Here is a 22,830-nt window from a genome sequence, read left to right on the forward strand (position 1 = left end):
GGTTTTGCGCATGCAGCCACTCCAAATTCAACCCAGGCGTTCCTAAAGTCCCCTGGGCCATGCCAGGAGCACTACTCACTGCAAGGTCAGAATATCAGAATATGCCCTCAGGACCAACAGGTGGAGTTCAAAAAAGTAAAAAACAAACAAAAAAAACTCTCTTGGATATGATTTTTTAAAGTTTCTACAAGTGACAAATCTAAAACAAATAAATTTAGAAGGAAAAAGAGGAAAAGGTAGGGCCAAAGAGATAGTATAGTGGGGAGGGTGTTTGCTTTGCACAGGGCTGACCAGGGTTCGATCCCTGGCATCCCATATGGTTCCCCAAGCACTGCCAGGAGTAATTCCTGAGTGCGGAGTCAAGAGTAACACCTGAGCATTGCTAGGTATGACCCCCACCCCCCAAAAAAGGGGAAAAGATAAAGGAAAATAAAAAGAAACCAGTGATATCCAAGTAAAATCCAAGAAGTGAAAAATCACAAAGAATAGAGGATTGTTTTGTTTTTAGAACCACACCCAGCTGTGCTCAGGGCTTATTCCACGTTCTGCACTCAAGCATCACTCCTGGCAGTGCTCATGTGACTATATGTGGTGCCAGGGATTGAATCCTGGTTGAGTGAGTGCAGGGTAAACCCTTATTTATGTAGTATTTCTCTAGTCTCAAGAGAATATATTTTTTAAATCCACAACTCATACTTTATTACTATATAAAATTTAAAAATCCATATAGTAACATGTAAATAGCATATATGTATTCGGGCTGGAGGGATAGCACAGCAGTAGGGTGTTTGTCTTGCACGCAGCCAACATGGCCAACCCGAGTTTGATTCCTCTACCCCTCTCGGAGAGCCCGGCAAGCTACTGAGAGTATCTCGCCCACACAGCAGAGCCTGGCAAGCTACCCGTGATGCCAAACACAGTAACAACAAAGTCTCCAATGGAGACGTTACTGGGCCCGCTCGAGCAAATCGATAAACAACGGGAGGACAGTGACAGTGACAGTATTTGATATGCCAAAAACAATAACAATTCTCACAATGGAGATGTTACTGGTGCCCGCTCGAGCAAATTGATGAACAACGGGAGGACAGTGCTACAGTGCATATTAAGTAGATAGTAATTAAAGTATGAGTATATACTATGTATAAGTGCCTGATATAAATATACCTAGGCTAGAGCGATAGCACAGCGGGTAGGGCATTTGCCTTGCACGCAGCCAAGCCGGGTTCAATTCCTCCATCTCTCTCGGAGAGCCCAGCAAGCTACCAAGAGTATACCGCCCGCATGGCAGAGCCTGGCAAGCTTCCCGTGGCATACTCAATATGCCAAAAACAGTAACAAGTCTCGTGCCCGCTCCAGCAAATTGATAAACAATGGGAGGACAGTGCTGCAGTGCTATAAATATATCTATTATAAGGTAAAATGGTCAAACATGCAAAAGGAAATGGATGTGCATTTAGAAATACATTTTTCTTTAAATGTGCAAGTATAGCTGGCAGAGTACATAAGGTTAAATAAAGATTATTTGAAGTCAATAATATCAGCTTTATAGTTGATAAGAGCTTAAACAAAAGCAAAAGGAAGATGACATAAAAAAAAACATTTAAAGAAAATCAACGATTAAATGCATTTCCAGGAAAAGCTACATAGGTGTGCCATGACTATTCTTATCCCTAGGATTTACTCTTTACAAAGTCCTTTCACATTCATATTATCTTCAGCACCTTAACAAATGGAAATGGGCGATTATAATTAGATTAGAACAGAAGGGAAACTACTGGAAGAAGAAAAGAGCATGACTCATGGAGGGAAATTCCTACTGCCATAAATGGATTATTGGAGTATTCAATACCCTCTATATATATGCATGCTAATGAAGAGATTTCTCATGTCCCACTCTTCTGCTCCTTTCAAGAAGAGTCTCAAAGCTGAAGAAGCAACAACGACAGCAATAGGTAAAATGAATAAGGGCATGACTATAGTCTTAGTTGTGATAGTCTGCACTACGATTGTTCAAGGTATATAATATATTTTATTTCTCAATCTCCATGTTCCTTTTCTAATGCTTCAAATGTTTTTTGCTTCTAATGCATATCTTAAAAGACATTTAAAATTTTTATTTAACCTTACACACTGGAAGTTGCTATAGCAGTGGTAGAAAATGTTGGAAATGTTTAAGAAAATAGAGATAACTATCAGAACTAGAGATAATAAGCTTCATGAAACTTTTATGTTACAAAACATAACAAGAGTCTTTAACAATCATTTTAATGTCTGGTACAGAAATTTAACTTGAGGTAATTTTATTAGTTTTCTAGTAATTGTTCAACATAAGTGCAAGAGGAAAATAAACTATCTTCAATAAACTTCTTTGATGTTTTCTTTTATTATTTAGTGGTTTGCTAATAAAATTATTAGTATCTAACTTAAGCTCCTTTCTCAGGAAAAGAGTGTCAAGTTTCAGTTGATAGATTACTATCTTTATCCAATTAAAACTTGCCTTACATTCTTCATCATGATTATGAACAACTATTGCAATTAGATACATTAGTAAATGATGTTACCATCTGTTCTAGGATTCCCTATGTTCAAAGGAAGTCCCTGTTATTGCAGAAAAACTGTAAAAGCAGTGAAAGTGACAGACATTGAGACTATTTCTATAATAGATCCAAGTATCAACTGTGACAAAATAGAAATGATGTAAGTAATATTCACTACAAAGTGACAGTGGTGGAGACTTTCATATCTGTTTTGCTTGTGTTTTACCATCTGAAATTTGAAACTGTTGGATCTTTTCTTAACAGTATCACTCTGAAAGCACCTAGAAGACAACGATGTCTAAATCCCAGATCAAAGCAAGCAAAAGCTATAATCAAGGCAAGTTACCCGATTTACTTTCAATTTCTCACCTGTTTAATTCAAAACAGAGCTTTTTTTTTTCTTTCTTTCTTTCTGGGTCACACCTGGATTTGCACAGGAGTTACTCCTGGCTCATGCACTCAGGAATTACTTCTGGCAGTGCTCAGGGGACCATATGGGATGCTGGGAATCGAACCCGGATTGGCCGCGTGCAAGGCAAACGCCGTACCCGCTGTGGTATCGCTCCAGCCCCAAAACAGAGCTTTTTAAAACCTGACAATGACAGAAAAATTCTGTTCCTCTGCAAATTGTTTTTCATAAAACATATTTCAATGGATCATAATTAACTTCTCTCTCTTGCTACATGTCTTTACATGTAAACTAAATCACTCGGAAACAAAAAAAAGACCAAGTCTCTAAAATTCTCATTTTTCTCATTACAGAGCATTGAAAGAATGAGAAATATCAAAATACACAAATGAAGATTTGAAGACCTAGAAGTTTGACTGTTACTACCAAGCTAAGAATTCTGCAATTGGAAACTTTCTCTTATTTGCAATGTATGTTCATGCATATCTATCTAGTGGTGAACTTTTTAGGCAATTTGATGCTAATAACTATTCTGCTATAAAATATAAAAATAAAAATGCTTTTTAAAATTCTATCTCTTATGTTATAATTGCATTTGAACTATATTCCATAATACAATCTGTACTTACAACAGAGAAATTAACTATTAATAATGTCAATGCTTTAGGAGTCCAGGCATCTATGTGTACAATAAAATATTTCCTAAACAGTTTTTTATACAAATCAACATTTCTTTTCCCCCAAATAACATAACATATAAATATCAAAGAAAAAAAGTTCTCATATATCACTTTATCTTAGGCTGCAATTCATGAAAAGCACTTAAAAATTAAAAGCTAAGAAACTTATCAAAGTACAAATATTTTATAACTAAAGTAGCAGCAGTCTTTTTTTTTAAATCTTTTTTTTTCTTAGTGAAACACCCTGAGGTACAGTTATAGACTTATAAATTTTTGTGCTTGGGTTTCAGTTATACAATGATCAAGTACCCATCCCTCCACCAGTGCCCATCCTCCCCCACCACGGGTCCCAGCATCCCTCCCATCCCCCATCCCCCCCCCCCCCCCCCCCCCCCGTCCCACCATGCCTCTGTGGCAGGGCATTCCCCCTTGTTCTCTCTTTCTTCTTTTGGGTACTGTGTTTTGCAAGAGAGGCATTGAGTGACAATCATGTTTGGTCTATAGACTACTTTTAGCATGTCTCTCCCACCCTGGGAGGGTCCTCACAACACCCTTTATTTGGTGCTTTCTTCTCTATTTGAGCTTCCTTTTTCACCTAGCACATGTGGCTGGCCTTCAAGTCATGGAGCAAAATTCCTGGTACTAATCTCAGCCATTCCTGGGTGTTAGTCTCCCGCTTTGTTGCTTTATGTTTCCCAGATGAATGCAATCGTTCTGTGTCTATCCTGCTCTTTCTGACTCATTTCGCTTAACATGATACTTTCCATGTAGTACCACTTGTATGTAAATTTCATAACTTCATCTTTTCTAACAGCTACATAGTACTCCATTGTGTAAATGTACCAAAGTTTCTTTAACCAGTCATCTGTTCTCGGGCACTCAGGTTTTTTCCAGATTCTGGCTATTGTAAAGAGTGCTGCAATGAACAAACAAGTGCAGATGTCACTTCGACTATACCTTTTTGCCTCTCTGGAATATATTCCCAGGAGAAGTAGCAGCAGTCTTAATTTCAATTTTTTAATTGGTTAATATATTTTCACTGACCTGAAGAAATTTGAAATTAAGACGTGTATGTATACATAATTTTTTTCATTTTATCTACTCATATAGCTGCATTATCTTAAATACATTCAAAATATAAAGCCTTTTGTCTACCCAAGAAAAATGTTTAAAAATTTTATAAAATGCATCTTTGGAAATCACCTTTACTTTCTGTGATTCTTTTTCTTAGAAAGCACATAATCTTATCAATTTTAAAGTTATGACTAGACTACAAAATTTACGGATATCTAAATAGTTTTACTTTGGAAAGAATCAAAATCACTTTCTTCTGATAAACTTCCACAATCATTCTTAGTTTCAAGAAACTTAAAGTATCTTTAATATTCTTATCTACCATTTAAGAAACTTGGAGCTACCTGACACCTCACAATAGTTATTTAGCAATTATTTTTATGGTATCTTTTAACATACACCCCGGGAGCCGTGCTGGCGTGGCCCCAAGGTCCCCTCCCCACCTCCAAAACTAAAGAAGGGAAAAAAGGACTGCTTATAGTTTCCTTTTCCTAGGTGGGCTGGAGCAATAGCACAGCGGGTAAGGAGTTTGCCTTGCAAGTAGCCAACCCGGGTTCGAGTCCTCCTTCCCTCTCAAGAGCACGGCAAGCTACCGAATATTGCACCCAAATGGCAAAGCCTGGCAAGCTCCCCGTGGTGTATTTGATATGCCAAAAACAGTAACAACAAGTCTCACAATTTGTTGTAAGATATTACTGGTGCCTGCTCGAGCAAATTGATGAACAATGGGAGGACAGTACTAAAGTGCTTTTTTGGAAGCACTCCCCTCCTTACTTTATGAACAAACCCTATAAATGCCAGTCTTAGTGATAGGCCTGCCAAAACGAGTAAGGCATAGTAGGAAGACCTCTGGCACCCAGAACAAAAGCCTAAGAAGTTGTGGTATAGACACACAATGGAATAATACTCAGCTTTAAGACAGGCTGAAAAGTGCCCTCTTCTTGAATAGAACTAGATGATGATATGTATGTGAGGCAAAATAAGTTCTAGAAGGACAAATGCTGGATGGTCTCTCTAATATGTAGTATATAAGGAAAAAAGAAAGGAACTAGATAGTGTCCAATGAAAACAAATTCTTGGACTGACAACAGAACTAATATCACCAAGTGGGATGTGGGGACAATTAGGCAGATCAGAAGTGACGTGAGAGAGCTAGCGCGATGTTTAGACTACTGATGTCGTGGCGCTTTAGAGGAAAATCTTGGTGTCTCGCTGGGACTGGGTACTGAAGACGCTGTCCAGGTGGTCTGCCTTCCTACCTACCCTCTGCCCGCCTTCTTCCTCCCTCTTCTGGCAGGATGAGGCGCACAGGCCTGCATAAAGGTATGCCTTCTGGCAACTATGGAAACCATGGCTAAGCTAATAGTGGGTACAGAGCCTGTTGAAGAAGAAAATGACAGACTCACTGAAAGTCTGAGAAACAAAGTCATGGCCCATTGAAATAGGCCATGAAGTTAGAAGTCAAAATAAATCATTAGCTGATAGGGATTCACAATTTGATTCTACAACTGGATTTCTAGATAAAACCTATGGGAAAACTGAAAATTTTATCCATGCCCCTGCAAGGTGAGTATGAGTTTTTTTTTAAGCTACCAAAAACACCATTTAGACTTGTTTAAGGGTCTCTTTAATTTTGTCTTACTTTAGAACAACCTAAATGGTAAATGATTATAGTGTTACAAAGTATATTTAAAGAAAACTGAGGATTACAGAGCAAGTCAGAGACAGAGTTCTATGTGGTATCTCTAGGTTAAATCAGTCTCACTAAAGCATCAACTGTGAGGAAAAGAAAATGCTGCATAATCTAAAGTGCATCCAGACTTTATTCTCAGTCCTCCCAAGAGTGATGATTGTGAGGGTTTACTACTAACTTTGCCCTCAGCTCAGGCTCGCCATGAATGATGAGACGCATGATTAATTCTATTGTATATTACCAGTATTACAGACACAGAAAGATAAAATAAAACTTGCCTGAGAGTTAAAAAAAAAAACTGAGTGGAAGGGAAGCTTAGTCCTCCTCTCCCATATTTTCCCAGGAATATTGTACATAAATTGAGAGGATTCCCAAATTATAGAACACTAACCTGCTACTCATAATTTAGAAAATTTCCTCTAAGTACCTAAGTTTCCCGGAAAACATGTTTTCCTGGGTCTGCAACAAGTCTGTTAGGACACCATAATTAGAGACTTAAAAATAAACCAACATATGAAACTGAAAATAGGATATTTCCCTAACTCATTTTCTTGTCCTCTTTTAAAACATTTTTTTTTATTGAATCACTGTGAGACAGACGCTTACAAAGCTGTTCATGATTAGGTTTCAGTCATAGTGTTCCAACACCCATCCCTCCACCAGTGTACATTTCCCAGAACCAGTATGCCCAGTATGCCCAGTTTCTCTCACCATCCTCCAGTCTCTCTCTCTCTCTCTCTCTCTCTCTCTCTCTTCTCTCTCTCTCTCTCTCTCTCTCTCTCTCTCTCTCTCTCTCTCTCTCTCTCTCACTCACACACACACACACACACACACACACTTTTGGGCACTGTGGTTTGCAATACAGATACTGAAAGGTTATCAGGAATATCCCCTACATACTTTTAGCATTCAGTTCTTGTCCAACGTGGCCATTTCCAGCTACTATTGTCAAACCGTTGTCCCTTTCTCTATCTTATCTACCCTCTGCCCCAAACACACTTGTGGCTGATTCTAACCAGTGACCATTCCTCCTAGCCCATTTTCTCTGACCGTGGATATTAGTCTTTTAGCATTTTATATGCCACAAATGAAAGCAGTCATTCTGTATGTCCCTCTCCTCTGCCTAATTTCACTCAGCATGATACTCTCCATGTCCATCCATTTTTAGGCAAATTTCATGACTTCATTTTTCCTAATAGCTGCATAATATTCCACTGTGTAGATGTGCCATCATTTCTTCATCCAGTTATCTGTTCTTGGGCACTCAGGTTGTTTCCAGATTTTGACTATTGTGAACAGTGTTGCAATGAACATAGGAGTGCAGATAGTGTTTCTGTTGTGTGTTTTTGGGCCCCCAGAGCATATTCCCAGAAGTGGTGTTGCTGGGTCAAATGGGACCCAATTTCTAGTTTTTTGAGGAATGTCCATATTGTTTCCTCAAAGGGCTGGACCAGTCAGCATTCCCACAAGCAATGAAGGAGAATCCCTTTTTCCACGTATCCAGGCCAGCACTCTTTTCTTATGGATGTGTGCCAGTCTCTGTGGTGTATGATGATATCTCATTATTTTGATTTGCATCCCTGTTGAGGAGTGATGAAGGGCATTTTTTATGTACCTTTTGGCCATTCAAATTTCTTCTTTGAGAAAGTTCTGTTCATTTCATTGCTCCATTTTCTGACAGGGTTGGATGTTTTTTTCTTGTAAAGTTCAACCAGTGCCTTGTATATCTTTATTATTAACCCCTTATGAGAAGGGTATTGGGTGAATAAACTTTCATGTTCCACAGGCTGTCTTTGTATCTTGGTCACTATATATTTTTTGAGGTGCAGAAACTTTTTAGTTTAAGGAAGTTCCATTTGTTTATCTTTGATTCCACTTGCTTGGTCAGAGACATTTCATCTTTAAAGATATCTTTAGGTTCAATATTGTGGAGGGTTTTGCCTGCCTTTTCTTCCAAGTACCTTATGAATTCTGGTCTGATGTTAAAGTCTTTAATCCATTTTGATCTGTCTTTTGTGCATGGTATCAGATAGAGGTCTGAGCCTAAGTTTCTGCATATAGCTATCCAGTTTTGCTAGCACCACTTCTAAACTCATTTTCTGTCCTTTTAAATTTTATTTTTATAAACTAGTTTACAATATTTGATTACATTTAATATTCAAACACCAATCCCGCCACCATTACACCTTTCTACCACTGTATTTCGAATGTTTCCATCCCGAACCCCAACCTCTGCCTCCAAAGCACTGTAGCACTGTGGCACTGTCCTCCCATTGTGCGTCAATTTGCTCAAGCGGGCCCAGTAACGTCTCCATTGTGAGACTTGTTGTTACTGTGTTTGGCATATCGAGTATGTCACAGGTAGTTGCCAGTCTTTGCCGTGTGGGCGAGATACTCTCAGTAGGTTGCTGGGCTCTCCGAAGCAGACCGAAATAATTTTGTATTCTTTGTTATGAATAATCTGCTAAAAACGATCCAAATAAGGTTTCTCAGAGGAAAGTGTATGAAGATTGCTTTGTTTCACCCAGGAGCCATTAAGCCCTTCTATAAGAGATTACTAATATGTAGTTAAAGGCTGAGCCTTGTGTGCTTTTATGTGTGTGTGTGTGTGTGTGTATCTGTAAAAATATATTTTCCCCTAAGATTGGTCGCTTTCTACTTTATTTATTTATTTTGGTTGAATTCTACTTTAAACACCATAAAATGTGGTGTGCTACTCTTGGAATATTAGTGGTTAAGTATGAGATGTCCAGGAATAGGTCCACTTGTGGGTGTAGCTTGGCCCGAGCATGTGGAGAGTGGCCGTGAACACAGCAGGGTTGAGTTCTGGAGGCTTTTGGTTGCTGAGGCTTGCTCCATTGGGGTGGGGAGGGTCCTGACCCGCCCCCCTCCAGATTGCCCCTAATAAAATAGCCTGGCTTGGGCCTAACTAATTTTCTTTAGAAACTAAACTCAGAGTGAATACATAAGTGAATACATTAAAAGCCAAAGCCTTGCAAAAAACTAGAATAAGTATAACTATCAAAAGAGTTATGCTGGAAAGAAAGATGGCGGCCACACGGGAGCCCTGTGGACAGCGGGTATGAGCCGGGGGTCAGGGGCGACAAAAACCTCATGGGAAGTGGGGCATTCTGGCCCGTCCTTCACGCCCTACCGAGGTCACCAGTTGCCCCCCACGAGCGGCTCTCCGGCACGGCCACGACTCCAGAGCACAGAAACCAATCTCTTAATTATCTGACTTTTAGTAGAAATACATCCAGGGTTAATAAGTAAAATAGCAGAAATCCAAAACTGCGCGGCCGCTATTGTGGCCGCGTGACAACATTTAATTCTTAAACCCAGCTGTAGAAAGCAAATCATTTCACAACACTTTTTCAGCATGTCTGATGGGGGGTGGGTAAAATCTAAATAATAATGGTGCATCTTTTATCGAAACAATGAATCTAGTCAATGTGAATACAGAGTTAACTAGAACTCATCTGCCTCACAGGAATTGGGAGGGGGTGAGAGGTGGGGTTCTATTGGGGTTCGTGGGAAAAAATAAGTATTGGTAAAGGGAAATGTGTTTGATATTTACATGACTGAAACCTAAACCTGAAAGCTCTGTAACTTTTCCCACAGTGATTTAATAAATAAATTATAAAAAAAAGGGGGTATGGTGCCGCCAGCAGGTCAATCTGTACCTGTGAGGCAACTGCATCAGCAGCCTCATGGCGCCTTCAGACTTCCAGATACCCCAAAATTGCTGCTGTGCCTTTGGCCAGACCCCAAAAACTTGGGGCAAAGTTTACCAAGAAAGTAAACGGCCAAAAGTTAGGTATGTGGGAAACACACCCACAAACCACCTCTGGCTCAGCTATATAATTGGAGGCAAGGCCTCTTTGGTTCCTGATTGAACTGCTTAATAGACATGATCCCAGAGACTCAGAAACGAATCTCAGAACCCAGTGGCATTAGGTAGAAATGCATCTGGTCTCTGCAGTAGGCTACCGGTGCTGGGCCAACCCAGGTGGGAATAGGTTTCGTGCCTTGGCCTATTCCCCCTGGCGGCCCAGTGGCCGCCATCCGTCTGAGGCCACTGGATAGTCACATTTGGGCCCCCAGTGACGAGACACACAGGGCCTCACGGGATGAGGGTGGAGCCGGGCTTGTCCTCCCCACCCCAATGAGACCCCAAGTCAGCGCCCACAAACGGCCTCTCTGGCTCCTGATCAAGCTGCTTAACGGCCATGATCCCAGAGACTCAGAAACAAATCTCAAAACCCAGTGGCATTTGGCAGAAATGCATCCAGACTCCACAGTACGTTACTGTCGCTGGGCCACCCCAGGGAGGAAAGGGTGTTGTCCCTCCGCCTACTCCCTCTTGCCGACTTGGTGGCTGTCATCCTCCAGAGGCCATTAGACAGTCAGGCTTGGGCCCGCAGTGACGAAACTTGTTAGGTCTCACGGGATGGGGGGGGAGGTGGAGCCGGGCCTGTCCTCCCTACCCTAACGAGACCCCAAGTCATCGCCCACAAACGGCCTCTCTGGCTCCTCATCAAGCTGCTCAACGGCCTTGATCCCAGAGACTCAGAAACAAATCTCGAAACCCAGCGGCTTTTGTCAGAAATGTGTCCAGACCCCGCAGTAGGTTACTGTCGCTGGGCCACCCCAGGGGGGAATGGGTGCTGTCCCTCCGCCTGCTCCCTCTTGGCGACTTGGTGGCTGTCATCCTCCAGAAGCCATTGGACAGTCAGGCTTGGGCCCGCAGTGACAAAACTTGTTGGGTCTCATGGGATGGGGGGGGGGAGTGGAGCCGGGCCTGTCTTCCCCACCCCAGTGAGACCCCAAGTCATCGCCCACGAATGGCCTCTTTGGCTCCTCATCAAGCTACTCAACGGCCATGATCCCAGAGACTCAGGAGCAGATCTCTAAACCCAGTGGCTTTTGGCAGAAATCCCTCCAGATTTAAGTGTTAAAATTTCAGAATTTCAAAACCACATGGCCCTACTGCAGCCACACGACATCATATGTTATTCATAACCAGCAATAGAACACAAATTGTCTATTGTTGACTTTTCAGCAGATCTGAGTGTTGGGGTAAAATCTTAAATAATGGTGGGTCTGGTGTCGAAATAGTGAATGTGATCAAAGTAGAGAGAGTAATGTAGAAATCATCTGCCCCATAGGCAGGGGGAGGGTGTGGGATGGGGGTATACTGGGATTTTTGGTGGTGGAGAATGGGCACTGGTGAAGGTACGGGTGTTTCATTGTATGACTGAGACTTAGACCCAAAAGTTTTGTAACTGCTCTAACAGTGATTCAATAAATAAAATTATAAAAAATGGAAAAAGAAAAAAAAAAGTAAGGTGGAGTTCATGCACAATTCAATCAGCTAATCAGTGGCTGAATAAATAGCAGTACTCCTACAAAAAAAGGGGAAAAAATAAATTATAAAAAAAGTTATAATTTAGTTGTTATTCATGTTATTTATGTAAGAGTGGCTAGCTGTGGAATAACAACAGTTGGCTTAATTTGTCTCTAAAAGTCTGATTATTTTTTCCCCTGAATTCTCCATATTGATCACATTAATATTTGTCACCTGAGCAACTCTCCATTTAAAATAAGATAAGGGTCCTCTGTTTTGAGTCTATGCTCAGAAGACAAAATTCTGGTTACTAAGTCAACTCCCCAGGTATTCTACTACTGAAAAATGTTTAAGTTGATAGGGGTGGTTTATATAAGTATAAATATCTGGAAAATTCATCTGATGGTATACTTAAAATGCAAACTTTTCAGTATATGTAAATTTGTCCTAAAAAAAGAAAACAGAAAAATAACCATAGAAAGCACTTTTGTGATAGTGGAATAAGGCTCTTTGAAAATCCACTCCAGTGCTCGCTTCAGCAGCACATATACTAAAATTGGAACGATACAGAGATTAGCATGGCCCCTGTGCAAGAATGAAAATCCACTCCCCTATAAAAGCCAGGAGTTCACTGCCACACAATTCAAATAGTCAAGATCTGGAAACAACTCAAGTGCCCCAAAACAGATGAGAGGATAAAGAAATTGTGGTATATATACACAAAGGAATACTATTCAGCATTAAGAAAAAAGATGAAATCATGCAATTAGCTGCTAGATGGGCAGTACTAGAGTATATTGTGCTGAGTTAAGTCAGTTAGCAGGAGAGGGACAGATACAGAATGATCTTTCTCATCTGTGGAATAGAGAGAAACATAGTAAGGGATTACAAATGACCAATAGATACCCTGGGAGTCAGTCTACAGAACTGAATAAGGAGGATGACATGACCTTGAGACTTTGGTGGAGGGATGCTAATACTCTGGTGGTAGATATGCTGTTGGAACGCCTGAAACTATTGTTAACAGGATTGTAAATCACAGTGCCTAAATAAAGACTGGAGGGGGGGGGGGGATAAATTAAAAGACTTAGAAAACAAAAAAGAAAGAACACTGGAACTTTTTCAAAAGCAACTTTTCAGAACTCTGGAAGTTAATCAAAGGATTACAGCTTACCAGAAAACATGAACTACTAAACATTAGTAAGAACTACGATAACACAGCGGTAGGGCGTTTGCCTTGCACGCGCTGACCCGACGGACCCGGATTCAATTCCTCCGCCCCTCTCGGAGAGTCTGGCAAGTTGCCGAGAGTATCTCGCCCGCATGGCAAAGCCTGGCAAGCTACGCATGACACATTCAATATGCCAAACACAGTAACAAGTCTCACAATGGAGACATTACTGGGCCCGCTCAAGCAAATCAATGAACAACGGGAGGACAGTGACAGTGACAGTAAGAACAGCAAGCTTCATGTCATTCTTCATTATTCAATTCTCTCTATCCAGTGCTCTATAGTAGACTTAAACAGTAAGTTTCACAACTATGTAACTCCAGAAAGCTGCCTACAAGTCAGTGGAGGGGAAATAATGGGTTTTGAGCTCACTAAAAATCCTCTCCACAGAAAATTGTTAAAACTGACTTTTCTGGAAGTTTCCTTAAAATTCACTGGGTTTGTACTTATTTGACCTAATTCTGAGTTCCCTTGATACTAATACCCTACCCTAAGTCTTCCATTGTAAATAATCAGTGGAAATTGTTTAGCAATTAACTACCAGCAGGGTGATCAAACCACTTGGGTCTAATAAAAAGCTTATGAAAAAAATTAAAGCAATGATATTTGGGTTAGGAAATAGCAAAATGACTGAAACCTATGCTTTGCTTGTGGGAGTGTGGGTTCAATCCTGGCACAGTATGGTCCCTAAGCACTTCCAGGAGCTCCCCAAACTGCAAAACAGGTAAAGGTTAGTCTCCATACACTGACCAGGGTGTGATCCAAAAAACCCTAAAAAATTGAAATTAAATTTGTGCTAAGCTGCACTCTATTATTTAAATTTATAACCCACAAGATCTCACTAATAATCCTAAATATTATACATATATTACAAATAATCAGCAAAAATTCAAGTCCTGTGAAAATATCCAGGATAGGAAAATCTATAAAAAAGAGAAAACAAATCAGTGGTTACCTTAGGTTGGGTAAGGTGGGAGATTGGAGGATTATGGCCAAGGCATATGAAGTTTCTTTTTGGAGCCATTAAATAATAATTAACTATAGTAATGACTACACATGACTCTAAATATACAACTTAATAAATTGAATGCCTTAGGCTAAATGCATACAAGTTTATTAAAATAAAGCTGTTTTTAAAAACCCAAGGTAACTTAAGTGGTATACCAGAAAAAAACACTAAAAAAGTAGCAATAGCTGACATAAAAAGGAAAAGCAAATAAAAAAAAATAACAAAATGACAAATGCAGAAATCAAATGCCAGATATGAGCAGAAAAGATAGTTTGGGGCCAAGCTGAGAAGCAAACATGGGTTTCATAAATGCAGAAATGTGGCCACTGAGCCACATCCCCAGTCCCAGAACGAATTTTTACCAGAAGACCCAATAATACACTTTGTGACAAAAGATAAAACTGAGATTCAAAAACAGTTAATAGCTAATGAACATAATTAATAGCTTAACAGAATTAATAGATTAATAATAGGTTAATTGCTAAAGAATAATTTATAAACAGGTTAATAGCTAAAGAACAGAAGCAGATGTATCATGCTAACAGCAGCCAAAAAAAAAAAAACCGCTGGAAAAGCGACACGAACATGAAGCAAACAGAAAAAGGACATCTAATAAACCATTCAGAAAGTCACACGATTTAAAAAATGAGAATATTAGGGCATTTCCTGGTAGAATTTGAGGTTGGGGAAGGTGATGCCTCCCATCTTCTTTTTCCCAAGAATTGCATTTGCTATTCGTGGGGGGTTGTTGTTCCATATGAATCTAATCTTTGATAAGGGAGCAAAAAATATGAAGTGGAGCGAGGAAAGCCTCTTTAACAAATGGTGCTGGCAAAACTGGACAGCTACATGCAAAAAAAAAAAAAAGGGCTCAGACCTCCACCTAACACCATGCACAAACGTGAGATCAAAATGGATTAAAGACCTCAACATCAGACCAGAATCCATCAAGTACATTGAAGACAGGGGTAGCAAAACCCTCCACGTCATTGAATCTAAAGGTATCTTCAAAGATGACATGCCACTTACCAAGCAAGTGGAAACAGAGATAAACAAATGGGACTATCTTCAATGGGACTATAAACAGTGACCAGAATGCAAAGACAATCTACAGAATGGGAAAAGTTTATTCACCCAATACCCATCTGATAAGGGGTTGATATCAAGGACATACAAGGCACTGGGTGAACTCTGTAAGAAGAAAATATTCAACCCCATCAGAAAATGGGGCGATGAAATGAACAGAAACTTTCTCAAAGGAGAAATACAAATGGCCAAAGGGCACATGAAAAAATGCTCCTTATCACTAATCATCAGAGAGATGCAGATCAAAACAACAATGAGATATCATCTCACACCACAGACACTGGCCCACATCCAAAAAAATACAAGCAACCGATGTTGGCATGAATGTGGGGAGAAAAGGACTCTCCTTCACTGCTGGTGGGAATGCCAACTGGTTCAGCCCCTCTGGAAAACAGTATGGAGGCTTCTCAAAAAATTTGAAATTGAGCTCCTATTTGACACAGCAGTACCACTTTTGGGAATATATCCCTGAGATGCAAAAAAGTATAGTAGAAATGACATCTGCATTTGTATGTTTACTGCAGCACTGTTTACAATAGCCAGAATCTGGAAAAAACCTGAGTGCCCAAGAACAGATGACTGGTTAAAGAAACTTTGGTATATCTATACAATGGAATACTATGCAGCTGTTAGAAAAGATGAAGTCATGAAATTTGCATATAAGTGGATCATCATGGAAAGTATCATGTTAAGTGAAATGAGTCAGGAAGAGAGGGACAGACATAGAAAGATTGCACTCATTTGTGGAATATAAAATAAAAGAATGGGAGACCAACACCCAAGGATAATAGAGATAAGTACCAAGGAGGTTTGCTCCACTTCTTGGAAGCGAGCCTCACATGCTGGGTGGGGGGGAAAGACAGCTCAGATAGAAAAGGGACCACCAAGTAAAGGGTGTTAAGAGGCCCTGCTTGGATGGGAGATGCATGCCAAAAGTAGACTAAAGGCCAAACATGATGGCCACTCAATACTTGCATTGCAGACCACAAAACCCTAAAGGAGAGAGAGAGTAAAAGGGAACGTGCCTGTCACAGAGGCGGATGGGCGGAGGGCAGGGGGAATGCGGGGGTGGGAAGGATACTGGGAACATTGGTGGTAGAGAACGGGCACTGGTGGAGGGATGGGCACTTGATCCATCGTATGAATGAAATGTAAGCACGAAAATTTGTAAGTCTGCGACTGTACCCCATGGTGATTCATTTAAAAAAAATTAAAAGAAAAATAAATATAAAAAATAAAAAGACAAGGTTTCTTAGGAAAGGCAAAGATTAAACAGAGGCTGAGGGAGACTGCTACAATGCACTGAGGAGTAGGTAGCGGAGGGAAGCAGGGTACTGTCATGAGAAGGAAGAAGTTGCTGGAGCACTGTCCTTGATGCTCTAAGGCAGAGGCAAGCTTGCATTGTTGACACCCAAAGACACCTGTTTCCCATGTCTCAAGCCATCAGCCACTGGCAAATCAAGGCCAATTAATCTATGCTATTCTTAGAAATGCCAGGTTCCCCTAGCAAAAGCCTGCTTCCCACATAAGTCGGGACCCTACAGTCCAGCGATCTCTGGTGGTCAAGGGGTTGTGCAGTGAGAAACCAAAAGCCTACCCTCACAACTATTTCTCCAGTCCCATAATTTTTAGCAATTTTATTCTTAGGCCACAAACAGCTGCAAGGAGGGCTTCTCCATGTCACTCACTTGAGAAGAAAGCCTCTTTGCTAGGTGAAACTCTACTGGATCAGTCTCTGACTCATTTCTTCTCCTTTAATCTTTTAGCTCTACACAGCTAACTCCACTAAAATTCCCTTTTCCAAAAGTTTAGCTTTATTCCTGGCCTTGCAACAAACTAGCCGGGACTCAAAACTCATTGTTTGCCTGTTCCAAGTACCAATGACTCACTCATTGTTCTTATGACAGATTTCTGCTCTTAGGTTTCAAATCATGTATATGACCAGTCTATAGATACGGACTTTTATCTTGCCGAGTTTTATTATGCTGAGTTTGAACTAACAGAGCTATGCGTCCATTCAAGGCGCCATCTTATTTTTTTCAGGAATTGAGAATTGACTGTAATACATGAAACTTGTTCACTAATATAAGCACCAGAAACCAGACATCCTAAAGAGAAGTATTTTTCCTGAAATTGTTTTATTGAAGGCTATTTGCTTATGCTGATGATGTTATTATGATCAAAGCATTTCTGGAATTGTTTTAAACTTGCAAGTTCCATATTTATGACATTGTTCAAGAAGATCAAATCTATTTTCTTATACACAATACTTGATCAAAGGGCAGTGTCTGGCTAAACTATCTCCAAAGTTTTCTACAAAAGATGAAAAATTGCTATAACTAAGGATATATTTTTTAATTATATATCCTCTGAAAATAAGTACAAAAGCTTGAAGTGTTGAAAAACGGCATCTTAGTTGAAAAAATGGTGAAACAAATCTACGTAACCCAACATCATTATCTAACCTTTAAGATTATTCTTCATACATGAAATGAAGGTAACAACTTTCCTATCTTCTTATAGAATTAAAATGAGAAAATAAATGATATTTCTGAAACACAGAAAATAGATAAATGTAAGACACTCCCTATTCATGTCTTACAGCAGCAAACTGAAATGATTAAAATAATAAGGCATATTCATTTTTAAAATTGTACTAGAGCTTTTTACTTGAAAATAAGCTGCTGTTTTTATTTTGCAGGAAGTGAGAGGTATTATAGCCAAAGTTCCTTTCTAAAAATCTACTTTGAAATACGAAATGAAGTTCTGTTTTTCAAGAAACGACCCAAGTTTTGGAAAGTGAAACCTAATTCATTTTTATTGAATAAAGGCGAGAGGCAGGAGGAGGGAAATTCCATGGTTCGGAAGCCACAGTAAATACAAACACTTTCATTTTGAAACGTGTGACTTCCCCAGGAACAGCGAGTTTTGTTGACTCAACTGTAATTTACCCAATCAGAGATAGAGAAGGAACGCACCTTTGCAAATAAATGCTGCATCCTAGCTCCAAGCTTTCTGAGACTCTCCTCAACTGCCTAGATATTCTGAATCTACTACAGAGGAACCTCCAGCCGCGGCACCATGAACCAAAGAACTGTTTTAATTTTATGCCTTATCTTTATGGCTCTGAATGGGTATCAAGGTAAGGAGAATCGATGGGGTATTTAATTTATAAAATAAGAAATAGAATTGACTATTAATAAGCAGAGATTAGCGGTGGTCCTAAGTTTCCAGCAAAAGAAGCAATTGAAATAAGAGAGAGAAGAAAGGTGGGAGTTGAAAAGGAAGAGGAAGGAAAAAAAGGAAAAATATGAGACAAAAAAGGAGATATAGAATGAGGCAGAGATTTCCTTGAGTTAGATCCTTTTAATTAATCACACACACTATGCTTATGGGCATGACATCAAGTTGCATTTTTAATTGATTAGATAATCAACCTATCAATCAAGGTTATGTTATAATGGCTTTCTCAGATTAAGTGGCTGTGTGACAACATAGATACTGTAGGTTCTGCTATTACACTACACAACTCTGCTACAATACCCAATCTACATAAAGGCCTAAAATTAACCCCCTCACCCCCGCTGTATCTTTTCTTCACAGGAGTACTTCTCTCTAAAACTATACGCTGTATGTGCATCAAGATGAGTAATCAAACTGTTAACCCAAGGTCTTTAGAAAAACTTGAAGTGATTCCTGCAAGTCAGTTTTGCCCACAGGTTGAGATAATGTGAGTAAACTCTATTTGATAATGTCTCCATCCCTGCTTGTAGTCATGTAGTAAGTGTCACAAGAGACAATTAATGTTTTACAGTGATTCTATGGCTTCTGCAAAGAGAAACATCAGCGTGAATCTCAAAAATTTGACTTTAAAAATTGTATATTCCATTGGTTTTATTGGCCCAACATTGTTTAAGTATCTTCACTTCTCTACTTCTGTAGTGCCGTCATGAAAAGGAATGGAGAGAAAAGATGCCTGGATCCAGAATCTAAGAACATCAAGAAGTTGTTGAAAGAATTAAGAAAGAGAAGGTAGGCTTATTGTTGCTTTCAGAAGAACTTCTCTTTTTAAAATGTCAATCTTGGGAAGTTAGAAACATCTGCAACATGTTTTCTGGTGAGATCCTTCATTAAGTTATCACTATGCCCTTCCTGATCCACTTCTTTAAGTAATCAGATGCCAACCATGTGGTATCAAAAGTCTTATCTCCAAGTGTAAATAGGTTGTCTTAACTCTGAAGCTGAGCTACAAGTACTTAAGCAAAGCTGGCAAATTTCTCCTATGTTTTTTGGGGTCTTAGAAAAAGCAGTCCCTGTATCACAATAATCGTGTAGCAGCAGGAAAGCTATGCATATTCTTCATCTGAGGAGTTGGAGGATATCTCTGAACTTAAGAGTTCCAAGTAGAACCCAGAGCATAGCCAGAGTTGAGAGTATCAAACTTTACAATACTTTTATCTTCCCACAGGTCTAAAAGAACTCATCGAGTGCGGAGAAGTATAATTGCTGCTCCAATAAAATGGACCAGAAAGAGGCTGCCTCTGACATTATTTGCCTAGATACAATATATAGCAAATGTTAACTGTCACTGGATCATAGTTCTCCTAAAACATGACCAACCATAGTTACACATTAGCTGCTACCACTGATGCAGCGAGGTAAATGGTAATTACCTGAGCTATTCAGTGGTCATTCACTAGAATTTAACCAATAGTGATATATAAATAATTCCAAATATTTCTTGTATATATGTACATATGTCGGGAAATGTATATACAAATGTGTATTTTTTAATGACAGCCTGTAAAAGACATCTTAGGTGTATGTTTTTAATGTTTGTTTGTTTGTTTGTTTTGACATGTATGGACTACCCATGAACAAGCAATAGAAGAAATTTTTTAAACTTCTTGTTTTGTAAGACAAATAAGCTGGGTTTCTTAAAATGTGCCCCCTAAAAATATTAAGATAGCTGTTGAGAAAATGAAATAAAGTAATTATAAATAAGATGAAGTGTCTAGTGGATCATTTGATGAAGCAATTATCTTACATGAAAAAGATTAATGAATGCAGAGCCTTGGGATGAGCAGAGGGCAAATAAGTTTCAGAATACTTCCAGTCGTGGTCTCCAGAAAGGAGACATAAATTCTCACAAGACTGAATCGTCGCATAACAGAGCTTTGGCCTCTATGTTTCAGGCTCTTATCAACTTTCTATCTTTTTCTATGAAATAACTCTACCTGTATATCTCAGCGGACGTTTAAACATTTTTTTTCTTTTTGGGTCACAACTGGTGATGCTCAGGGGTTGCTCCTGGCTCTGACCTCAGGAATTACTCCCGGTGGTGCTCGGGGGACCGCACAGAATGCCGGGGATCGAACCCGGGTCGACAGCATGCAAGGCAAACATCCTACCCATTGTACTATCGCCCCCACACTTAAACTTTTATATATATGTACATATATATAGTTTATATGTTTATATAAACAAACGATAGCTCTGAACTCAGGAATCACTCCTGGTGGTGCTCAGGGGCCATGTAGGACACAGAGGCTCAAACCCAGATCAGCTCTGTGCAAGGGCCTTACCCACAGTACTACCTTTCCAGCCTCAAACTCCAAAATATCTTAATTTCCCCTCCCCTAGGTTTATTTGTTATACTCTATTCTATGTTCAAGGTTAATAGCATCATTGTTCACTCCTTCCCAAACCAGAAACCTGGCAGTAATTCTTATTTTCCTTCTTCCTCACCTCCCATATTCAAATAGCCAGGAAGATACTTGCTTAAAAAGGTGCATTTTCTGGGGGAGGGGTGGGGGAAGCAGAAATAAAGACTAAGTGAATTTGTGAAGTTTTTTTCTGAAAACAGATGCGAGGCCAAAAATGTCTGGAAACCTCTGATCTAGAATATCATACATACACACATCTATATGCATTTATATGTGAATATACATATGTATTCCAAGAGTAAAAAGAAAAACGTGGACACGTAGCATAGAGAAGTAACTGAAAACTAGGAAGCAGGGGCTGGAGTGATAGTATAGTGGATAGGGCGTTTGCTTGCATGTGGCCAACCCAGGTTCGATTCCCAGCATCCCATATGGTCCCCTGAGCACTGCCAGGAGTGCAGAGTCTGTGCATCGCCGGGTGTGACCCAAAAAGCAAAAATAAAAAATAAAAATAAAAAAGGGGAAAAAAAGAAAAGTAGGAAGCAGAAGCCGTGAAGAAATATCAGAGTTCCAGAGCTCATGCTCTGCACCTAGAAGGTCTAGATTCAATCTCCAGTACTAAATGATTGCCTGAGCACCAACAAGAGTGAACCCAAATTGCCATGCCAGGAGGAGCCCTAGAGGACTCCTAAGTTTATCCTCACCAATGGGAAACAGAAGCCAATAGGAACTTCAGAGAACTAAGTACAGACCTTTAACATAAAAAATAACTTCAACCTCATTAGTAGTCAAAGAAATTTACATTCATATCATTCTAAGATATCATTTCATACCACCAGACTGGTAAACTTCTAAAGCTGTTAATGCCAGGTGAGCAGTGAGGAACGTCCTCCACTGCTAGTGAAAGAGGAAAATCTGTAAGAACTTCGGAAAACATTTTGCATTTGTTAATGATGACCTCACATTTACATAATTTCAACGTACATAATTTCATAATTTCAACCCATCACTAGTATACTCACCTACCTCTCTCAATGCCCCCTCCTTCTCAAGTACCCCCTTCCCCTCACAAACTCAGTTGTGTGTGAATTAATTCTGTTGTGTTCCCTTTGGCCTTTTTTTTGCTGCCTTGCTGTGTATCCTTTAAATACACTTATGAAATCTCTCCCACATATTCTGTATCTGTCCCTTTCCTTCTAACTGACTTCACTCAGCATGATATGCACTAGTTTCACCTATGATGTGGCAAATTATGATTTTGTTCCTTCTTAGAGCTGCATAGTATTCCATTGTGTATATAGACCTCAACTTCTTGATCCATTTATGCATAGCTGAACATTTGGGGTGCTTCCATATCTTGGCTATTGTACTAAATGCAGAATAAAGCAGCAACAGCAAGCTTCCAGAAATGCTGCTAATATAAAATTATTAGCAGGACTTAATTAATCAGGCCTGTGGCTATGGGAGTTTGGGAAGAGAGGAATTGGAGGAGTATGATTTGAAAGTACAGAAATAAGGTAAGTACTAGGGACATAATGTCAAACATGAAGACTGTAGCTACAATGCTGTATGATATACAGGAATATTGCATAAAGAATAAATCTTAACAATTTTCATTATAAGGTTAATTTTTTTCTTTTTCCTTTCCTCCTTTATTTTAGTTTTTGTTGTATCTATTTGGATAGATGGTAGCTGAACCTATTGTGGTAATCATTTAACAACATAACTATATCAAACCATCATTGTGTCTTGAACTTACACAGTGATATATGTCGATTACTTCTCAGTAAAAGTGAACTAAAAAGTCAAAACAAAAACGTTGATGGAAATACTATATATAGGTAATAAGTATTGCTAATTTTTTATTACCCAAGTTTTCTACTAACATTTTTAATAAAAATTTAAGCAGGGGGGAACTAATTTCTAAAGACATCAATGATAAGGATTAATTTCAAAATGCTAAGATTTATGTTCTCAGTAGATCTACATAAATAAATCAAAACATTAAGAACTATAGAGTCATGCACATAACTAATTTCTTTTTCCACACAAGGTTAAAACTCAATGATTCTTGTTGAAAATCGTTATATTATTA

At 39.4% G+C, this 22,830-nt stretch overlaps 2 protein-coding genes, 1 non-coding gene and 1 pseudogene across 3 annotated transcripts; all 4 read left to right on the forward strand.

Moving 5' to 3' along the window:
- The first annotated feature begins 1,960 nt into the window (after positions 1-1,960).
- Positions 1,961-3,341, forward strand: CXCL11 (C-X-C motif chemokine ligand 11). Its single transcript, XM_056111158.1, has 4 exons — positions 1,961-2,018; positions 2,577-2,700; positions 2,805-2,877; positions 3,303-3,341. The coding sequence occupies exons 1-4, from the start codon at positions 1,961-1,963 to the stop codon at positions 3,339-3,341; spliced, it is 294 nt and encodes a 97-aa protein (XP_055967133.1).
- Positions 3,342-5,872: 2,531 nt separating this feature from the next.
- Positions 5,873-6,360, forward strand: LOC130020564 (BET1 homolog; annotated as a pseudogene).
- A 5,909-nt stretch (positions 6,361-12,269) lies between these two features.
- LOC130020883 (U6 spliceosomal RNA) lies at positions 12,270-12,373 on the forward strand. Its single transcript, XR_008792075.1, has one exon. It is a non-coding gene; the product is annotated as a U6 spliceosomal RNA (small nuclear RNA).
- A 5,723-nt stretch (positions 12,374-18,096) lies between these two features.
- On the forward strand, positions 18,097-20,040 carry CXCL10 (C-X-C motif chemokine ligand 10). Its single transcript, XM_056111255.1, has 4 exons — positions 18,097-18,211; positions 18,673-18,799; positions 19,012-19,101; positions 19,538-20,040. The coding sequence occupies exons 1-4, from the start codon at positions 18,151-18,153 to the stop codon at positions 19,626-19,628; spliced, it is 369 nt and encodes a 122-aa protein (XP_055967230.1). The 5' UTR covers positions 18,097-18,150; the 3' UTR covers positions 19,629-20,040.
- Positions 20,041-22,830: the final 2,790 nt, after the last annotated feature.

This window comes from Sorex fumeus, unplaced genomic scaffold (genome assembly GCF_029834395.1).
Source record: "Sorex fumeus unplaced genomic scaffold, SorFum_2.1 ptg000013l, whole genome shotgun sequence".
Lineage (NCBI taxonomy): Eukaryota > Metazoa > Chordata > Mammalia > Eulipotyphla > Soricidae > Sorex > Sorex fumeus.

Bases quoted from the DNA above. Each gene is read 5' to 3' on its own strand.
- CXCL11 (XM_056111158.1), top strand. From the start codon at position 1,961: ATGAATAAGGGCATGACTATAGTCTTAGTTGTGATAGTCTGCACTACG. The intron at 2,019-2,576 runs GTATATAATATA...CATCTGTTCTAG, and splicing joins CTGCACTACGATTGTTCAAG to GATTCCCTATGTTCAAAGGA. The intron at 2,878-3,302 runs GCAAGTTACCCG...TTCTCATTACAG, and splicing joins AAGCAAAAGCTATAATCAAG to AGCATTGAAAGAATGAGAAA.
- CXCL10 (XM_056111255.1), top strand. From the start codon at position 18,151: ATGAACCAAAGAACTGTTTTAATTTTATGCCTTATCTTTATGGCTCTG. The intron at 18,212-18,672 runs GTAAGGAGAATC...TTTTCTTCACAG, and splicing joins GGCTCTGAATGGGTATCAAG to GAGTACTTCTCTCTAAAACT. The intron at 18,800-19,011 runs GTGAGTAAACTC...CTACTTCTGTAG, and splicing joins TGCCCACAGGTTGAGATAAT to TGCCGTCATGAAAAGGAATG.